At 40.5% G+C, this 17,365-nt stretch overlaps 1 protein-coding gene across 1 annotated transcript in view; it reads right to left on the reverse strand.

The window, feature by feature from the left end:
• Positions 1 to 8,719, reverse strand: part of LOC115123096 (nuclear factor 1 X-type-like) — a 143,140-nt gene extending 134,421 nt beyond the window's left edge. Inside the window, 1 exon segment of the mRNA XM_065010186.1 lies at positions 8,471 to 8,719. Within this exon segment, the coding sequence (XP_064866258.1) occupies positions 8,471 to 8,497 (27 nt within the window). The 5' untranslated portion in view covers positions 8,498 to 8,719.
• Between the last annotated feature and the right edge of the window lie 8,646 nt (positions 8,720 to 17,365).

Genomic DNA, 17,365 nt, shown 5'->3' on the forward strand with positions numbered 1-17,365 from the left:
GCACCAGACTGACAAGGGAGAGTCAAGAATGCACACCTGCGCCTCGTGCTTAAGTGTGTGCAGGTGTGGGAAGTGTTTGAGCGTGTGTGTTTGCCGGTGTATGTGTCCATTAATGCATAATGCATAAAGCCTGAGAGGGTTTGAATGTGCATGTATGTGTGTCTGTTTTCACTCACATACTGTACGTGTGTGTTTTGGATGGGTGTGTTGAAATAGATGTGGAGATATTACCGATTCAGAGGCAAGATTGTGCCATATTTGTGTGAGCTTGTGCATGCTTGGTTATGAGTGTGTTTGTGTCTGGTAGGGAGAGAGAGCGAGCAAGAGGGAGGAAGAGGGGTAGATAGATCTCAGATTTCATACAGATGAATCCAACAGCAATGTAATGAGGGGTCTATATATTTAGATCAGTGGGAGTTGAGGTCAGTGACCAGACTGCTGTCCCCACCTCCATAACAAACAACAGGCCCCTGCTGTAGTGACCTTCAGTGGGGTGTCAATGAGCAGCAGCAGAGACCTGTGACATGCCAAAACAATGGATCTTCATGCTCTTTCTTGCTCTTTTTTTATTACCAATCACACACTTGATGTGAAGTTTATGCTCCGTATGAGACAAACAAACCCAAAACATTTTGAGGTATTTGATATTAAGAGCACATCCACCAGCTTTTATAAATCACTTATAAATCCATTACAGCACTACTACTGATAGACTTGGGACACAGGAGTCTACATTTCTGTCTAGAGCAGACTCCCTCCGTGTTGTTAAGCTCCATACAATCCCCTCAATTCTGAATTGTGTGGCACTTTTCAATTCAAACACTGCCATTACACCCCACTACAGACCTAGTGGAGTGTAACAGAGTGCTAGTGGGTGAGGTCTGCCTATCTCACCGATGCCCTCTGAGATAGGGCCCATCAGGCAAAAACACTAGGACTTATCATCTCCCCCACACTAACACTCCACAGGGGATGGGTAGAGAACAGAGAGAATGTTGCATGGTGAGAAATAAATGGCAAAGGAAATAAGACCAACATACTGTAGACCTTTTTAAGTGTCAAAACACACCATGGCATGCCTATCTCTGCAAACCCAAGCAGCCACACCCTCTCTTACACAAATACCACCAACCTCACCATATCCTCTCACTTCCAGATAAACTAGTTGTCAGACAGTCAGTGGTCTAAATATTAGATAATAGGTGATAATAGGTGATAATAGGTGCTCCAGTCTTTAGATTTGTGACTAATCATGGAAAGCACATACTGTACCAACGTGTCAGTCCATCCCATGCAGCTGCCTTATTGCCCACAGCTCCTACAGAGCTGGGATCCTTCCCTCCATCCCTCTGTTGATTTGTATGGGAAAGCCACATTTTCACTTTAGCCCCTTCTCTCTCCCATATTGTACAGACGTATTTGTGTGTGCCTATGTATATTCTAGCTCAATTATGTCATTTGTGCATTTGTGTGTGTGTGTGTGTGTGTGTGTGTGTGTGTGTGTGTGTGTGTGTGTGTGTGTGTGTGTGTGTGTGTGTGTGCGTTCTGTAGCCATGGCAACAGCACAACATATCAGCGACCACGGAACCGCATTGGGGCTAAAGGCATTGCCAGGGTTCTGCCAAAGCATAATCCATGCCAGGGGTGACATGAGCGAAGGGAAAGGCAGGAGGGTGGAGACGGCAGTGCGGCACATGCATGCGCGCGCACACACACACACACCACTCTCTCTGCACACACACTGGATATCCTCCTATTCTTCTTGGCTGGAGACTCCCATGGCAATAGCAATAGGAATCCATTCTCCACGGATGCTAGGACAGCTGTGCAGATACTGAATGAGACTCAGTTGGTTTGGGCTTTTCTGCATGCAGCTTGAGATAAAAACTACATGGTACTTAATTCAAATCTATATTCCCTCTTGCCAAAATACATCCAATACATCCAGTCTTTGTCTTCCCCATCACACAGTGTACTGAATTCTACATAAAATAGACAGACATGTTTTGGAGATACAGCAGTGGACAACATGGACTTACAAAGTCTGATGGAAAATGTTCCAAAAACATTTATCAACAAAACCTTGATATGTCCTTTAAATATTATTGATATGTTCTTTAAATGTTAACAAGTCGGGGCATCCAAAGGTCCAGGACACAGTACCTCCTCCCTGAGGAATAGATAACAGCACCAGCCACCAGCCAGCCCATATCTGTGATTACAGAGACCAGGGCTTTGCCACCTCATTGTTTATGACTGTTTGAATTTGCCAACTCCACCATCTACCAACCAACCACCAAAGGAGACTTGAGGCCGCCGGTGGTGATGGTGGTGGTGGTGGTGGTGGTGGTGGCCTGGTAGGAATTAATAAGTAAAGGGAACACAGTGTCCTTGTGAGCGTCTGGCATTGTGGCCTGCCGGTGTCCCCATTACATGATGGGAAAAGAGCCACCCGCTGCCACGAGACACCTACAAGGCCATTGGGGGACTCCGGTTTCACCGTAACTCCAACCTTCAACAAGGGATAGAGGAGGAGAACATAATAATGTTCACATACCCATTAAATTCATTACTGACTTGGGCTGTCTGGAACACAGGGGTTATTATTCTACTGGCTCACTCCAATGGCTATATTCCACACCAATCAGAAAAGCACTATCAGACTACATACATTCATTGCATCATTCTGATTGGCTTTACTGCAGGGCAGGGGGCTTGCTCTCCGCACAACTGAACTCAAGCACAGTAATATAATAATTCAACATGTCCGCCATTGAAATTCTATAAAAGTCATGAAAGCCTACTTTTCTTCCCACTGAAATTCAGTGTTTTGGAGCTCTACACTTTGGGTATTTGTTTTTGCTCCATAGATTAACCACAGTCAGTGCTGTCCGAGTGCCTCTTAAACATCAGTATAAAACATCATTGCCATTCAGCCTAAAAAATGTGGATCCTGATCCAGTGATAACCACACAGTGGCCTAATCGCATTCGGACGTAGGACGGAAGGTTCTGGTGTGTTTGTGTGTGTGTGTGTGTGTGTGGTTGGGGAGTGCATGGGGCTGTTTGTATGAGTGTGTATCTTTACTTCAAAAAATCCAACATTTCTGTTTATTCAGACTGTGGTTCCATCAGATTTTAATCCCCTGAACAGCTGTTCCAACTCATTTTCCAGGCCTGGGGAGAAAGAGGGGATAGGACAGGAGGGGGTGGGGGGGAGGGGGGAGGAGAGGTTAGAGGAGAGGTTGGAAGGAGACGGGTGAGGAGAGTAGGAGGGGGTGGAGGACAGGAGGGGAGAAGAGAGAAGAGGAAGGGGATGGGTGAGGAGAGTTTGTATGGCCACCTCACAAAATGTTTACATGGAGGTTTCAGTGGAATATGTTTAAATTCAAAACACCATGCCTGATAACAACTGATAATGACATAGATTATATGTGTCTATCTTCATGCAGCAACACACAGTAATACATACTCATTTAGGCCTAACCTAATTTAGGATAATTTAGGGCAGTTAATTAAGCCACAAATGTAGGCATGAAGGTAATTAAGACAAAGGTGAATTATTTAATGATCTGCAATACAAAGATGACTTGCAACAAGAAATATGTTCCTTAGGACTAAATTGTTTCGAAATATTACAAATATCTGTTTAGTCTTTCTGTCTCAAATATGCATGCAAATAATGGGTTAATGATAAAACATTTTGGGTTTGCCACTCAAGGGTTAATTGCATGAAAATGGGAAAAGCAAAATACATTTTCAAGGCAACAAGTTTGCAAATTTTAGATGACATCCTGAAATTATGTGACTTACTTTTGCTAAACATTAGGCCTATCTGCTTGAATAGACGGCTAGTAGGCTACTTTCAGCCAATCGGTGCTGCGGGGCTACAAACTGCAGAAATTAGGCCCATAACGAAACTGTATTAAATAGCCATCTTGTTCTTTCTCCGCAGTTAACTTTTGGTTTATGTATGTTAAGCTTTTTAAACAACTTAGTAGGACTTTAGGCCGAAGGAAAAAAGTGATTGACTAGCATTGAGTTGTCTAAAAAAAACGGGCCAATATATTTTTGGGCCTTGTGCCCATACCTTGACTGTTTTTCAACAAAGTCCGAACGTGTGGGAAATACATTTAGCAAATGATGCTTCCTTTCAATAAGATGAATGGTTAAGTTAAACGAACGTTTTTTAATTTTTAGTATTAAAAAAAAGTAATATGGACTACAACAAAATATGGTAACAATGCCTAATAAAATCTATATAACACACATTAATATATATATGCCTTAAAATAAATAATAGGGCAACACTTACCACTAATGGATTGTTTAGAAGGTGAGTAGTGCAATACTTTAGTGTCGCGAGGGTGTTAAGAGGTGTGAAAAGCATTCCCGCGCAGGGGTCACCGTCCCGCGAGCAGGAGAGCAAAGAGAAGAGGATGTTAAAATGTCGTACGAGTAAGAATAGTATAGGGTGATCACATTTCATTTATTGTATAAACTTGTGAGCATAAACAAAATCATTAGCATAAAGTGGCTTAGGCAAATGCGAAAAGAAATGGTTATGACCTGGTGGCTTTATGGAAACAAGCCAAGCATGCCATGCTTCCGTGTTATAGCCAAATAATAGTCTATGCCTTACAGTGACTATAACAACAACAACAATAACAATGTCATGTGTATTTTTCAATATCAGGGATACTCCACTGTGTAGAGAAGAAAAGTGTTGAATTCTGCTTTACTGATCTAATCTGGTTTGATTAATCGTACCTACATAAATGAAAAAGCCCTACACTCTTACAAAAAAAGGGTTCCCAAAAGGATTATTCGGGTGTCCCCATAGGATAATCTTTTTTTGGTTCCAGGTAAAACTATTTTGGGTTCCATGTAGAATCCTCTGTGGAAAGGGTTCTAAATGCAACTCAAGGGGCTGGTACCTGGAACCAGAAGGGTTCTTCAAAGGGTTCTCGACAGCCGAATAACCCTTTTAGGTTCTAGATAGCACCCTTTATTCTAAGAGTGTAGTGCTGCAAGACTGGAAAAGGCAACGCTATCTAAAAACTCAGTCAATAGCCAATATCAGCCAGCCACACAACACGGTGAATTTGGTATAGTCTATTTCCATACCTACTGCAGATAACTTTGGTATGGGCTTACATTGTAATGTTTATAACATCATAAAACATGTATGCCCACTAGAAACAACACACGAATAAAGTCTATCTGAACCTCTGAATGCTTTCCATGATTTGCCTCTATTCCACCCCATCCATCTCGCCACTCTCCAGAAAGGCTTTTTACCACTGTTAATAATTTATTCCATTGTTTATATTGTGTTGCCATATCCGAGGTCCATACTCGTTTTTTAATTATTAACCTTAATTAAATAAACAAAAATGTGAGTCTACATCTGCAGACAAGAGGCACATCAGAAGTGAAGGGAATACAGGAGGCTTGGGCTGGGCAGGGAGGCGCAAGCTCCACGCCGGCTGGACGAGTGCAATGCACAAAGCTGTTCTCTTGTTGAATATCTCCCTAAAATGCATGAACATACCAAACTCTATACAGTCAATGTATAACTTTAAATAATATAATTATATAGTTTATCCAGTCCAAATGATTTAACCTATAGGCCTTCTTCTGCATATGTGCAGCACGTGCGGAATGTGCAGTCAGTTATGTTGCCAATTCATTTTAATTAACGGACAAAATAAATCTCTGGCTCTATGCAAGCTTCATTTTCTTTTCATACTGCCGCTTTAGTACATTTATCAATTCCAAAAACCCTGGAAATAAATATGCATTAGCAAATTAAGCTATATGTGTATAGGCCTACCAAAATCTCAATGCTAAACTGTTGGAGAGAAAAGTTCGAGCCTACATAGAGATTCCTCTCTGTGCATCTGATAAAGTCCCATTCCATCATTTCTAAATATGTGGGCCTATTTTCTTTCTCAGTAAAATTTCATTTAGACCCGTGTGGCCTAAAAAAGTACAAGACACTCTCTTCCAATAGATATACACTTCTAAAAAAGTATTAAAATCAGCGTTGTCTTGCTTCTGTCAGTCAGGGAATAGAACAGAGAACAACATATGATCATTCTATAGTTTTAAATGAAAACAGACTACTGGCCGTGACTGCAACTGAGAAAAACACCCTCTCTGCTTCTGTAACAGGAGTCAGAGGCATGGAAGTAAAATTGTTTTAATAAAACACTGTAAAATCAGGAATGAATTACACATCACACAGGCCTTGGCAGTCTACTGTCCAGTGAAACCAAGGGATAAACAAGTTTGCTTTATAGGAATAGATTTCCAACAGTTATGCCACTGGTTAGGAGAGTCATAGAATTGCAGATAATATCAACAACCATTCTATTTTGGACCCAGAAAAAGGCATGGTTTTTTAAAGAATCCATAAACTAACAAAAAATCTACACAGAAATGCATAGAAAGAAGAAAAGCAGACCACTAAAATGTTTTTGCAGAACCAGGAATATATTGATGCAGAGAGTTAAATGATGGGTGCCTCGCGATTCAGTTTAGGCCAAGGAACATTGTAGGTTTATATTATGTGGATTATATTGCTAAAATATGTTAAATATTTCAGTCAGTGGGCTCAAAAACCCCTGTTGTATGTCACATTTATCTGTGAACACATACTGTTGACAGTACAACTTCAAGCAGAGCTTTCTCTGGCGCTTCCCTCCAAGTTACTTTGTCAAGCTAAGGAAAATTCCAGTTCCAAGAGTAATGATATTGCACATAAGTCATAAATGAATAGTTACTGAACCTCATAGATTTAGGGTTCTTGGTGAGTCAAAAAAAAGTTAAGCAATGATGTGTGACATTTGGTCATTTTAGAATCGACCCTGACCTTAAATCACTGTTCATTTGACAGAGAAGTTATAGGACTATTACTAATACACATGATGTTTTCAAAGTAAATACGGACTATTACTAATACACATGATGTTTTCAAAGTAAATACGGACTATTACTAATACACATGATGTTTTCAAAGTAAACACATCCATAAACTAAATAACTAACTGTTTAAGTTATCTTATGACTGTGCAATGCACTGTTTTGTTACAATCCATTGACCACATCTCAGGCACCATACTACTTGTTAACACTCTCTTTCCTCCAGGACAAATAGACTATCATTTAATAAAATAGAAAAAGAGAAGCTTTATATATATTTTCAAAAAATTCTTGATTTAAAAAATGTAGATGTAGATTCTGAGACTGTTACCTGATCAACTCTCCAGTTTTAACAAATACAATATATCAAAACAGATTTTACATTTAATGAGCATATTGAACAATAATTTATTTAGTTATATTATATAGCAAGAGATTCTATATTGCTTTACAAAAGTACATTTTATTTGGGTAGGACCTTATCAATTACCAATTAGTGCCAATAAGCTGTTCAACTCATAAGCTATCTGCCCAACTGTCCTCAGAAATGTGGAATATTGCATGTGGAAGTACAAGAGTAATTCCCCATTGAATATGAGTGAACTTTACAATGCATGGTGTATGTATACCAAATATACCAGGTTGTGGGGTCTGGACATCCACTGTACAGTTGAACGTATGTTATACATTTAGGGAAAAGCAGCACAGAGTAAAACATCATAGGTAGGTTTCTCATTCAAAGTTATGGAATATTTATTGGCTGTAAATTGTGGGATGGTTGTTTTACTATGAACATAAATGGTCAAGAGTTTATAATAGCAGATTAAATACAGCATTTGTGCTAGGTACAGTGGACCAGAGTCGCTAAAATAAGTTAATATCAACTGGGCATGATCAGAACCTTGAAAATAATCCTTATGGCGCATATATGCAGTGAGATACTCGTGCGTAAAATAGTCTAAACATTATATTCCCGAACATTTACTTTCACTAAATAGGTACGTTATGTTAATCAGAATCGAGCACGGTTGACAAGTGTAGGCTACTGTAGAACTGGCGGCAGCACACACCGACCTAAAGTCCTCGACTGTCACAGATTCAACCGTTAGCGGATAAAGCTTTTTGACGGCTACACTTCCACATGTAGCCTCTCTCATTGCCAAGCGTTTGCGAGATCAACATTTTGGAAAATGTCAATGTAAGACCATCCATCACATGTAACACAAAACTTCAAGTCCAGTTTTCTACATTCACTCCTTTCTCCTCCTCCACTTCTCCCCTCCTTTTATATTAAATAGATTCGGGAGGAGCGCCATTTTCTCTACAAAACCATGTGTAATGAAACGCATAAGAAAGCCCTGCGAAGAAATGCCATCTAAGAAGAAAAAGTGTCAGAGATATAAGACAAATGCTATCAGAAAGGAACAGAGAGTAACAAATACGCTCAAATTAAACTATTACATATTTGCAAATGGTGGGAGCACTAATCTAACCCGCAACACCGACTGTATACTAAGCAATAACAATGAAATAATGGCATTTACCTGTGTCAAGCAGTACGGGGAGTACATGGTTATTTTTAGAAATGAAAATTGGAGAGCTTATTTAAGTTGGATGGAAGTTCGCTGTAGTGCTGCATTGCAATCGCTCGCCGTCCTGTTTCGCTCACTCCATGCTGTACTGTAACCCCGCCTAGAAGGCTGAAAGTGAAAGCTTACACAAACTTTTGGGGAAAAAAAGTTTAGTCTCCCACCCTCTTCCACCGATTCTCCTGTCGTGCGCACGGATATTTTGGGTGGGGATTGATCAGGGGCGACGGTGTTTGCTATACAACATAATATCATTAACATGAATCTCCCAACTTCGTAAATAATGCGGCGGCAAACTGCTGCTTAATCCGGTCGTTTCAGCTCATACTCAGTAACCATGCATAATGACAATACACCGTTCTCTTTCTTTAGGGTAACAAATATGTTATTACGAGGGTTAAATGAATAGGAACGCCGAATGCGTAATATCCAGCGTTTTATCAGTACGACGTGTATTGAGTAGACTATATCCTAAACGAGAAGGTAACATGCTTTACAGAAGGTCCTCCAGTCTGAGTATTGTATTTTGCAATGAGCTAAACATTTGCTATAGCTACGATGTGATTTTGTTTTGATGTGTTTTCTATGAAATATTATTATAGGCTTATTAGGCGTACCAGTTAGTAAAGTCCATGCAGTCATAAGAATATGATTGCTTTAAGGTCAAAGGTGATGCTTCATATGGGGCCTATGGCCGACAATAAAGACATATAATGTTGATAAATAATGACTTGATATTAAGAGATTGACTTAAAATATTGGAAATGTCATTTGTTTTCCATCTGAGAAACGAGAAGGTAGAGGAAACATTTAATGAGATTGGAAATGAACGAAACTGGGGTCTTGGTTGGGATTAATTTGATCTAGACCCATGTACATTTTACTCTAGCTATGTAAATGAATGGGTATACCTACAATAGTATGACATTGTTATTACACTACAGTTACACTGCCTCTGCATGAATTCGTTTGTGAAACAAATGTAAAAAATATTTGTCAGTGTTCTGCACATTTTGTGTTACTTCTATGTGTTACCCCTGATACAAAGGCACTTTCTGCATGTTGACTGAATTTCAGTGCACACTTCCAGCCCAGGCCGATGTACAAGTAAGACATTTAATTGCAGAGTGTATAGAACACTATCAGACATCAGGTCCAGACTGAAACCTGTAATGGTGACTGCAGTTGAAACAGCAGAGCCACACTGTTGCTCTGGCTTGGGACATTTACTACAATGAAGTTGACTTGAAACTGAAAAACAGTCCAACCTGAGGACTGCTTGGCAAGAACATACTGTATGCTACCAAAACAAGATAGTGTCCCAAGGAAGGAGGAGTGTATTAGAAAACACAGAATATTGGTCATACTGAGAACAATTTACAGAGGCATGTACCCTCTCACAGACAAAGTCTTTCTCTCACTTCAATTCAATTCAAAGGGCTTTATTGGCATGGGAAACATATGTTTACATTACACACACACACACACACACACACACACACGCGCGCGCACGCACGCACGCACGCACGCACACATGCACGCTTTTCACAAAGTAATAAAACAAGTTTTGGACCAGGTCCTAAGTGTGGTATAGTGTTGTGGGGGTAAAGTCATTGTGGAGCTGAAATTTTGATCAGACCACTGGAGTCCCTCAGATTTATGAGGCCTACTGCTTGTGCATTTACACCGCAAGCCTCTGCAGGAGAAACAAAGAGATCTGGGCTCTGTGTGGCCAATTATACTGCACACAACCAGGGGAGCCAGAGACTGAGGGAGGGAGAGATATAGAGAGAGACAGAGAGGGAGGGAGGGATATAGAGAGATATACAGAGGTAGGGAGGGAGGGAGGGAGGGAGGGGGGAGGGGAAAGTGTGTGGTCAGGGGTTTGTGCAGACCACATAACTGTAACCTCCCCTTCTCACCACACAAGGTCATGCTCACAGCATTCCATACCGGTTGATTTCATCCGTGAATATGAAATGACTGAAATGACAAACGTTACCTTGATATTTTTAAAATTATATACCAAAATAATTCTGATAAACACTAACTTTCAGAGTGACAAACATACACATAATTTGGGCAGTTGTGTAACAGCAGGTGGAATGAATCCTGTTCCCAAGTTGTAGTCTCTGTCTAACTCAGTGTATTCATGGCAGTTCTCTCTCTCTCTATCTTTCTCTCTCTGAAGTCATAAAAAGCACACAGGACCACAAAAGTGAAAGGTTACAGAGAGTGGGTTCGAAGGGGATCAAAAACTGTTTTCCTCCTTTATAGAGTTGAGTTGACTGCAACACACGCAAACACTCATCCAGCATCGCTCCTTAAATGTGCCCCACATTTAGTGGTCTATGGGAGTAAATTGCTCATTAAGTAACACATGGTAGAGCCATATGCTATGGTTGTTGAGTCTCTCCTTTTCACACGATGGAATATACATATTTGCTGTGCTACAACACTCATTGTGGTAAAGTCAATCATGGATTTGCTGTTATAATGAAGTACTGTAGCAGCATCTGCAAGGGTTGTTTTGTATACCACGAACACACAGAATCTATGGAACAACTCAAATATACGACTCAGAAGTTACGCACAGAATTCACAGGGTTCAAAGTTTGTGCGCTAAGATTAGGATCCCAACCAATGACTCCCTCATATATGAAGACAAAATGGACAGACAGAGGACTCTGAGGTAGCTGGAGTGGTGATGTGTCATGGTAGCCATGCGATGTGTGGGGCATAACCTCCCTATGAGGAGGTGAGCACAGATACCCTTCTCTGGATGGCCTTGAACTCACTGGCCCTGATATCTAATATGGTCATATTAATGCTTCTCCCCTCTCCAACTTCTCCACCAACCATGATACTCAATTACCTCCCATTATGGCTCATTTCTGTACCCCGGGACACACAATACACTGTAGCAACCCAGATTCTCTATAACTTGGCAAAAGGCTTTAGCTGGAAACAAAGAGTAGAAAACTGGCTCCCACCTCATTAACAATCACATTTTCAGTCATCCACAGACTCCCACTCCCCCGATCCCGCAATTCTCTTTTTATTACCATTTCATTTCAGGCCGATCACTGTAAATCCAATGTGCTCTCTGGGTGGAATTTTTAAAGCTGCATGTTTTTTTCAACTGTGTATAGTTTTCTAGGTTTTTTGGGGTCCTTTTTTCATTTTATACAACTCTGCATGCTGCACATTATCGTTATAATTTTCTTTCCCACGAGGGAAGGGCGCTTCGGCGGAGTTGCAAGGCCTTTTTCTTAAAGTGTGTGTGGAAATAATGATTGTAATGGTTTGCAGCTGAGGAGAGGGAGCTGTGAGTGACATTATGATTGTGGTGTAATTACCAAGAGCATGAAAGCAGACCATCAGTCAGAATAATGACTAATGACTCAAATAACACATTACATAATCATAATAATAACAATAATAATGCATACCCTGTAGGAATCTGATACTACAAAGCATTCAGGCATCCCAGGACCTCTGGAGGGGTCTTCATTCACCAGAAAGGTTTCGGTGGCCTGAAACGTAACACAACAATCATTCATAGTATCAATGCATTTACCATCCTTTAAACAACTCCTTAACAAATACAGCACACAACACAACATCATTATAATTTGAATAATAATAACATTATTATAATATTATTGCTATTGTGTATGTATTAATGATTAATTATTATTGTTATTGTTATTATTGTTATTGTTATTATAATTATTACTATTGTTATTATTATTGGTCAGAAATTATGTGCCAATTACAGTTTAGCCAAGCAACATCAGCATCCTGTACAGAACCTCTAATGGTAAATCCCTGCCCCTCTTATACTCACACACAAAGCATGATTCATAATGTGCACTAGCCAACTCATATATGATGCAGGCCTGAACTCCGGTGCTAGAACCAGAATGGAGACCAGACCGTTTCAGCTGCTTTTGGATCACACCACACAATACACACTGACACAATGGCATTTCCTGTCCCTGGTTGTCACCTGGTGACTTCTCCCACAGCGGTGACTGATTCAGCACAAAACATTCACGCGGTGCATACATTCACTGATCGATGCAGCAAAGGTATTTTTCTAAGTGTTGTTTCCATTCAGCACAGTTCATTTGTATGCTGTGGAACACACCAGCTGGGCCTTGAGCGCTGAATGAGCATCCATTCCAATTCTGCCGTCAATTGAGGCAGGCCAGCCCAGACAACATAGCTGGGAGGAAACCTTGGTATGGAGAGCTGGGGAAAAATCCCATTTTCCAGTACCTTAAATCCTGATTTCTCAAGTTTCACAAAACAGGAACAAACACTGTTCGAAGCCAACTCTGAATGCATGCTACTCTTAACTTGTACCTGGTAAACACACACACACACACACACGCACGCACGCACGCACGCACGCACACACACGCACGCACACACACACACACACACACACACACACACACACACACACACACACACACACACACACAGGCAGGAACAATACTTGAAGGAATACTTACACACACAGACACATGCATAAACAAACAACACTATAATAAGTCCCAGACTTTGGCTAACCAAGCTGTGGCTAGAAACACAGGCTATTCATATCCCACCCAATGAGAGGTTAGCACTCTTGTCTTTTCCCTTTCCCTTTTAACACTGAAGGGGCATCTGTGCCTGTGTGTGTGTTGGTGTGTTTGTGTACGCTGTATAAACTAATCATTTAATGCAAATCCATTGCTTACTTTTGTATGTTTACTCTTCAAGTTAGATTTCCGATTAAGAAATGTGAGTGCATGTCATCCAAAAGAACCGAAAACTCAAACTAGACGATTCATGACGTTCGGCTTCAACAACCATGTTCATACCGGCCATCATTGATATATATGGAGGAGAACAGAGTGAAACCATAAAAGAGTTGTTCCATTACAAGAAATGCTCTTTCTCAGCTCTTCAAAGGTTGTTAAAGACCAAGGTTCATCTGTAGTATGTCCTTTACTCTCCCAATGGACATATCGTCCTAACAAAGGCATTTACAGTAGTAGTTCTGCTTGCCACATATTGGCTATTGCTGTGATAATGATACCGGTCTCTTCATCAGAGAAAGAGGCTTATTCTCAGGCCTGAGGGTGTTACAGTACTAAAAGCAGTTGGATTGACCAGTGGTTTGCTGAAAGGAGGGAGGAATGAAGGGGTGGAAGGATGAAGGGATAGCAGAGTTAAACCTCTCTCTCCCTCTCTGCTGCATGGATTGCCTTCACACTTGAAAAGGGGCATCATTTGTTTGAGGCGGCACTGATTGTTTGATGTAGCTCCCTGTAGCACTGGCCCCCTTTTCCCTTTTCTCTGTGTTTTTATGGAGCATGTTGTCAATTATATATGCCACCCCTTTTCTATATATATGTAACATATGCCTGGTCCATATGGCCACAGCCTTGAGCGAAAATAGTATCAAGGCCTCACTTAATTAACACTTAAAAAGCTACAAAAAATGACTTGATGTCTGTGATTGAGTGACCTAGATGTGCTGTTTTACAGAATTCAAATGTTCATCCAATGCAATTGATTGAGATTTGATCTCTTAACATTCCCATGTTTGGTGAACACTGAATGCTCAATGTAACTGTGAGGGTTTGACCAGCAACTAAAACAAAGGCAGAAATACTTTATTTTCCATGCCGCAGACACACAGTCTCTCTCATCAAAATTATATACAGTCAGGTCCATAACTATTGGCACCCTGAGCTATGTTGCATGGTCAAAAAAAATTGGAAATTATATTATTTTATACTAATTACTCAGAGAAAGATATTTAGTAATACAAATCTCAAAATTGTAGGAAAAAATATGAAATTCCCTTAAATGTATGACTTTTTGCAAATCCAATCAGTTTTCCACATTGATTCAACTCAATCACATTTAATTATTTTGTTTAAATGACATGGAAACAACGTTGATTCAACCAGTTTTTGCCCAGTGGGTAGCACCGCCTGGAGATTGATAAACGCCATCGGCCCTTGGATTAGAACCGGTTCTATGGTCAGATGACATTGTAATGGCCATCTCAGTGTTTGGACTTGAACCCCATTGGAAACCTGTGGTTTGAATTGAAGAGGGCAGTCCATAAGAGCAGACGAAAGATATCAAGGATCTGGAAAGATTCTGTATGGAGGAATGATCTAAGATCCCTCCCAACATGTTCTCCGTCTCATAAAACTTTTTAGGAAAAGGCTCAGTGTGGCTATCCTCGCAGGGGAAGGGTGCTAGAGTATTGAAAACAGGGGAAGGGTTCTAGAGTATTGAAAAAATGGGAATGGTTCTAGAGTATTGAAAACAGGGGAAGGGTTCTAGAGTATTGAAAACAAGGAATCCAATCATTTTGATCCCTATCTTTTTCAGATTTTTTGTAAAAACTTTTCTTTTCTTTTTTTACATCTTTCTCTGAGCAATTGTATTAGTATACAATATTGCTCAGTATTTGTATTATTTATTTTATACAGTCATTTTTGCTCATCTTGATCAAGGGTGCCAATAATTATGGACCTGACTGTATGTATGGGGGTTGCCCCACTTGGCATCTTTTCATGGCACAGGATAAATTAAAACACATACTCTCTCTCTCTCTCTCTCTCTCTCTCTCTCTCTCTCTCTCTCTCTCTCTCACACAGACTCACACAGACACACACACACACACACATTATAAATGCACCTGACTTCCCGTACTAATTTCCAAACCAGTCTTTCTGGCCTCACAACAATCCATAAGAACAGTCATCTCCATTATTGATCAGACAGTGATCATCATCGTTATCACTCCTTATCCCCACTGGACATCGTCAGCAATAGTGCCAGTTAGTTTTCTACAGCATCACTGATATCCTCCCAGTCCCACTCAGTGGCTGCATGGGGCTTCATTGTATACTCACTAACAAGCTAACAAACCTGTGCAGATCAAATAGAGGACAGGGAGGGGGAACTTGTTTGTTAAAACATGTGGGGGAGAAATATGAAAGGAGAAATGTATGTTGTGTGAGTCCATGCCAGAGCCCCCTCAGGGAAAATTCTGGAAAAATGTGATATTTTACACCTGCATCTCAGGAGGTGAGGAGTAGGGGGGGGGTAATAAATTAGAAGGGTGTGTGTAGGATTGGAGATTGCTTATTGTTGCAGGGCTGTTTGGGGTTTGCCTTTGGTTCTTTCTCTTGCATTCCATTTTAAGTCTCAGGTGTGGATAATGTATTTGATGCAAGTCTATTATGTTTGCTCAACCTAGTTCTAAATACAGAAGAAAGGTAGAAATATTAAATATGCAAATACAACTCGACTGATAAATAGCCTGTGAGCTCAGTTGAATGAATAATGGTGTTGGCTCTAATTCTTCATTGGAGACCCTCAACTGGAGAGCAGGCAAAGACATCTATTGTTGGGACATTCTTTCAAATTAAACTAGGAGGGCAGAAAACACTGTAAAACAGTTCCAAACTAAATAGAATGAAATGACTCATTAAGCGTTGGTGTGCAGTCTGCATTGGTCATAGTACTAAGGTTGAGTCTGGACTATATTAAACATTTGAGGCAGTATTTTGAATACCATGTAGATGACCTGCTCACAGTCATCTCAATTTGGTCTGACTCTAAAAAGACATTATAATGCATATTTAATGTGTGCCCAAGAGAGCGGGACAACAGGTTAGGGAGGGGTGGCAGGTAGCCTAGCAGGTTGACTAGCAGTTAAGAGCATTGGGCCAGTAACCAAAAGGTCGCTGGTTTGAATCCCTAAAATGACTAGGTGAAAAATAGGTGAATAGTCTGTTGATGTGCCCTTGAGCAAGGCACTTAACCCTAATTGCTCCTGTAAGTTGCTCTGGATAAGAATATCTACTAAATGACTAAAATGTAAAAATGGGTGTGATGTGGACATCTTCTTCTCTCTGCAGTGGGCACTGCAAGATGCCTTTAAGGGCTGAGGCTGGCATTCTAAAACAGGAGGCCTCATTCTGAAGAATCAGGATGGCTCAAAATGCAACACAACTTCTGCAGCATATGGACAGCTACCAAAACTTGATCCATGTTCATAGTCTATGTACATAGTCCTCATAGGTTATGGCTCTACTAGTACATACACCCGCAATAACATCTGCTAAACACGTGTACAGTATGTGACCAATAACATTTGATTTGAGTCTACCCTAACTGCTAATCTAAGATGACCTTACATGACACCAAACCTATAAAGATGAAATGAGAAACTGACCTCGGATCAGAACTGAGAGACAACTCTCTGCACCCTTTATAGGATCACAACCAGGGGTTAATATGACATATATGCATGCCATCACCACCTCCCAAGTGTTTATTTAACAAAGACAAACCCCAGCATTCATCTGGATTGCAACGCCAATAAGGATATGGTAGCCTCTACACCACAGCTCACAAAAGGGCGAAGGAGGACCCATATACACAGTGAGAGATGACATCACTGGCAGCGACAGCCAAGAGCTGCAGAAAACATATGGCCTGGAAACCGCCTGTTTGATCATCTTGTGGTGAGCTGCTCCCTCTGTACATACACATCAACATCTACAGAGTGGGATATACAATTACCGAACAATTTACACAGCTCCTTGAGATTATGATACAGTACTCCTCATCATACAAATCACACACATCCTGACCCTGGGCCAGACCATGGAGCACTCTAAAAAAGACTACTTTTAGTGCCTGAAGTCAATAGAGTTAATGGTATTGTAGAATACTTAGAAAATAGAGCATACATTCATTTGTGAAGCATATAAAGCATATGTTATTATTTAATACATGCATATATTTATGCACTCCTAAAGT

The sequence above is a fragment of the Oncorhynchus nerka genome, linkage group LG26, assembly GCF_034236695.1.
Source record: "Oncorhynchus nerka isolate Pitt River linkage group LG26, Oner_Uvic_2.0, whole genome shotgun sequence".
Taxonomy (NCBI): Eukaryota; Metazoa; Chordata; class Actinopteri; order Salmoniformes; family Salmonidae; genus Oncorhynchus; species Oncorhynchus nerka.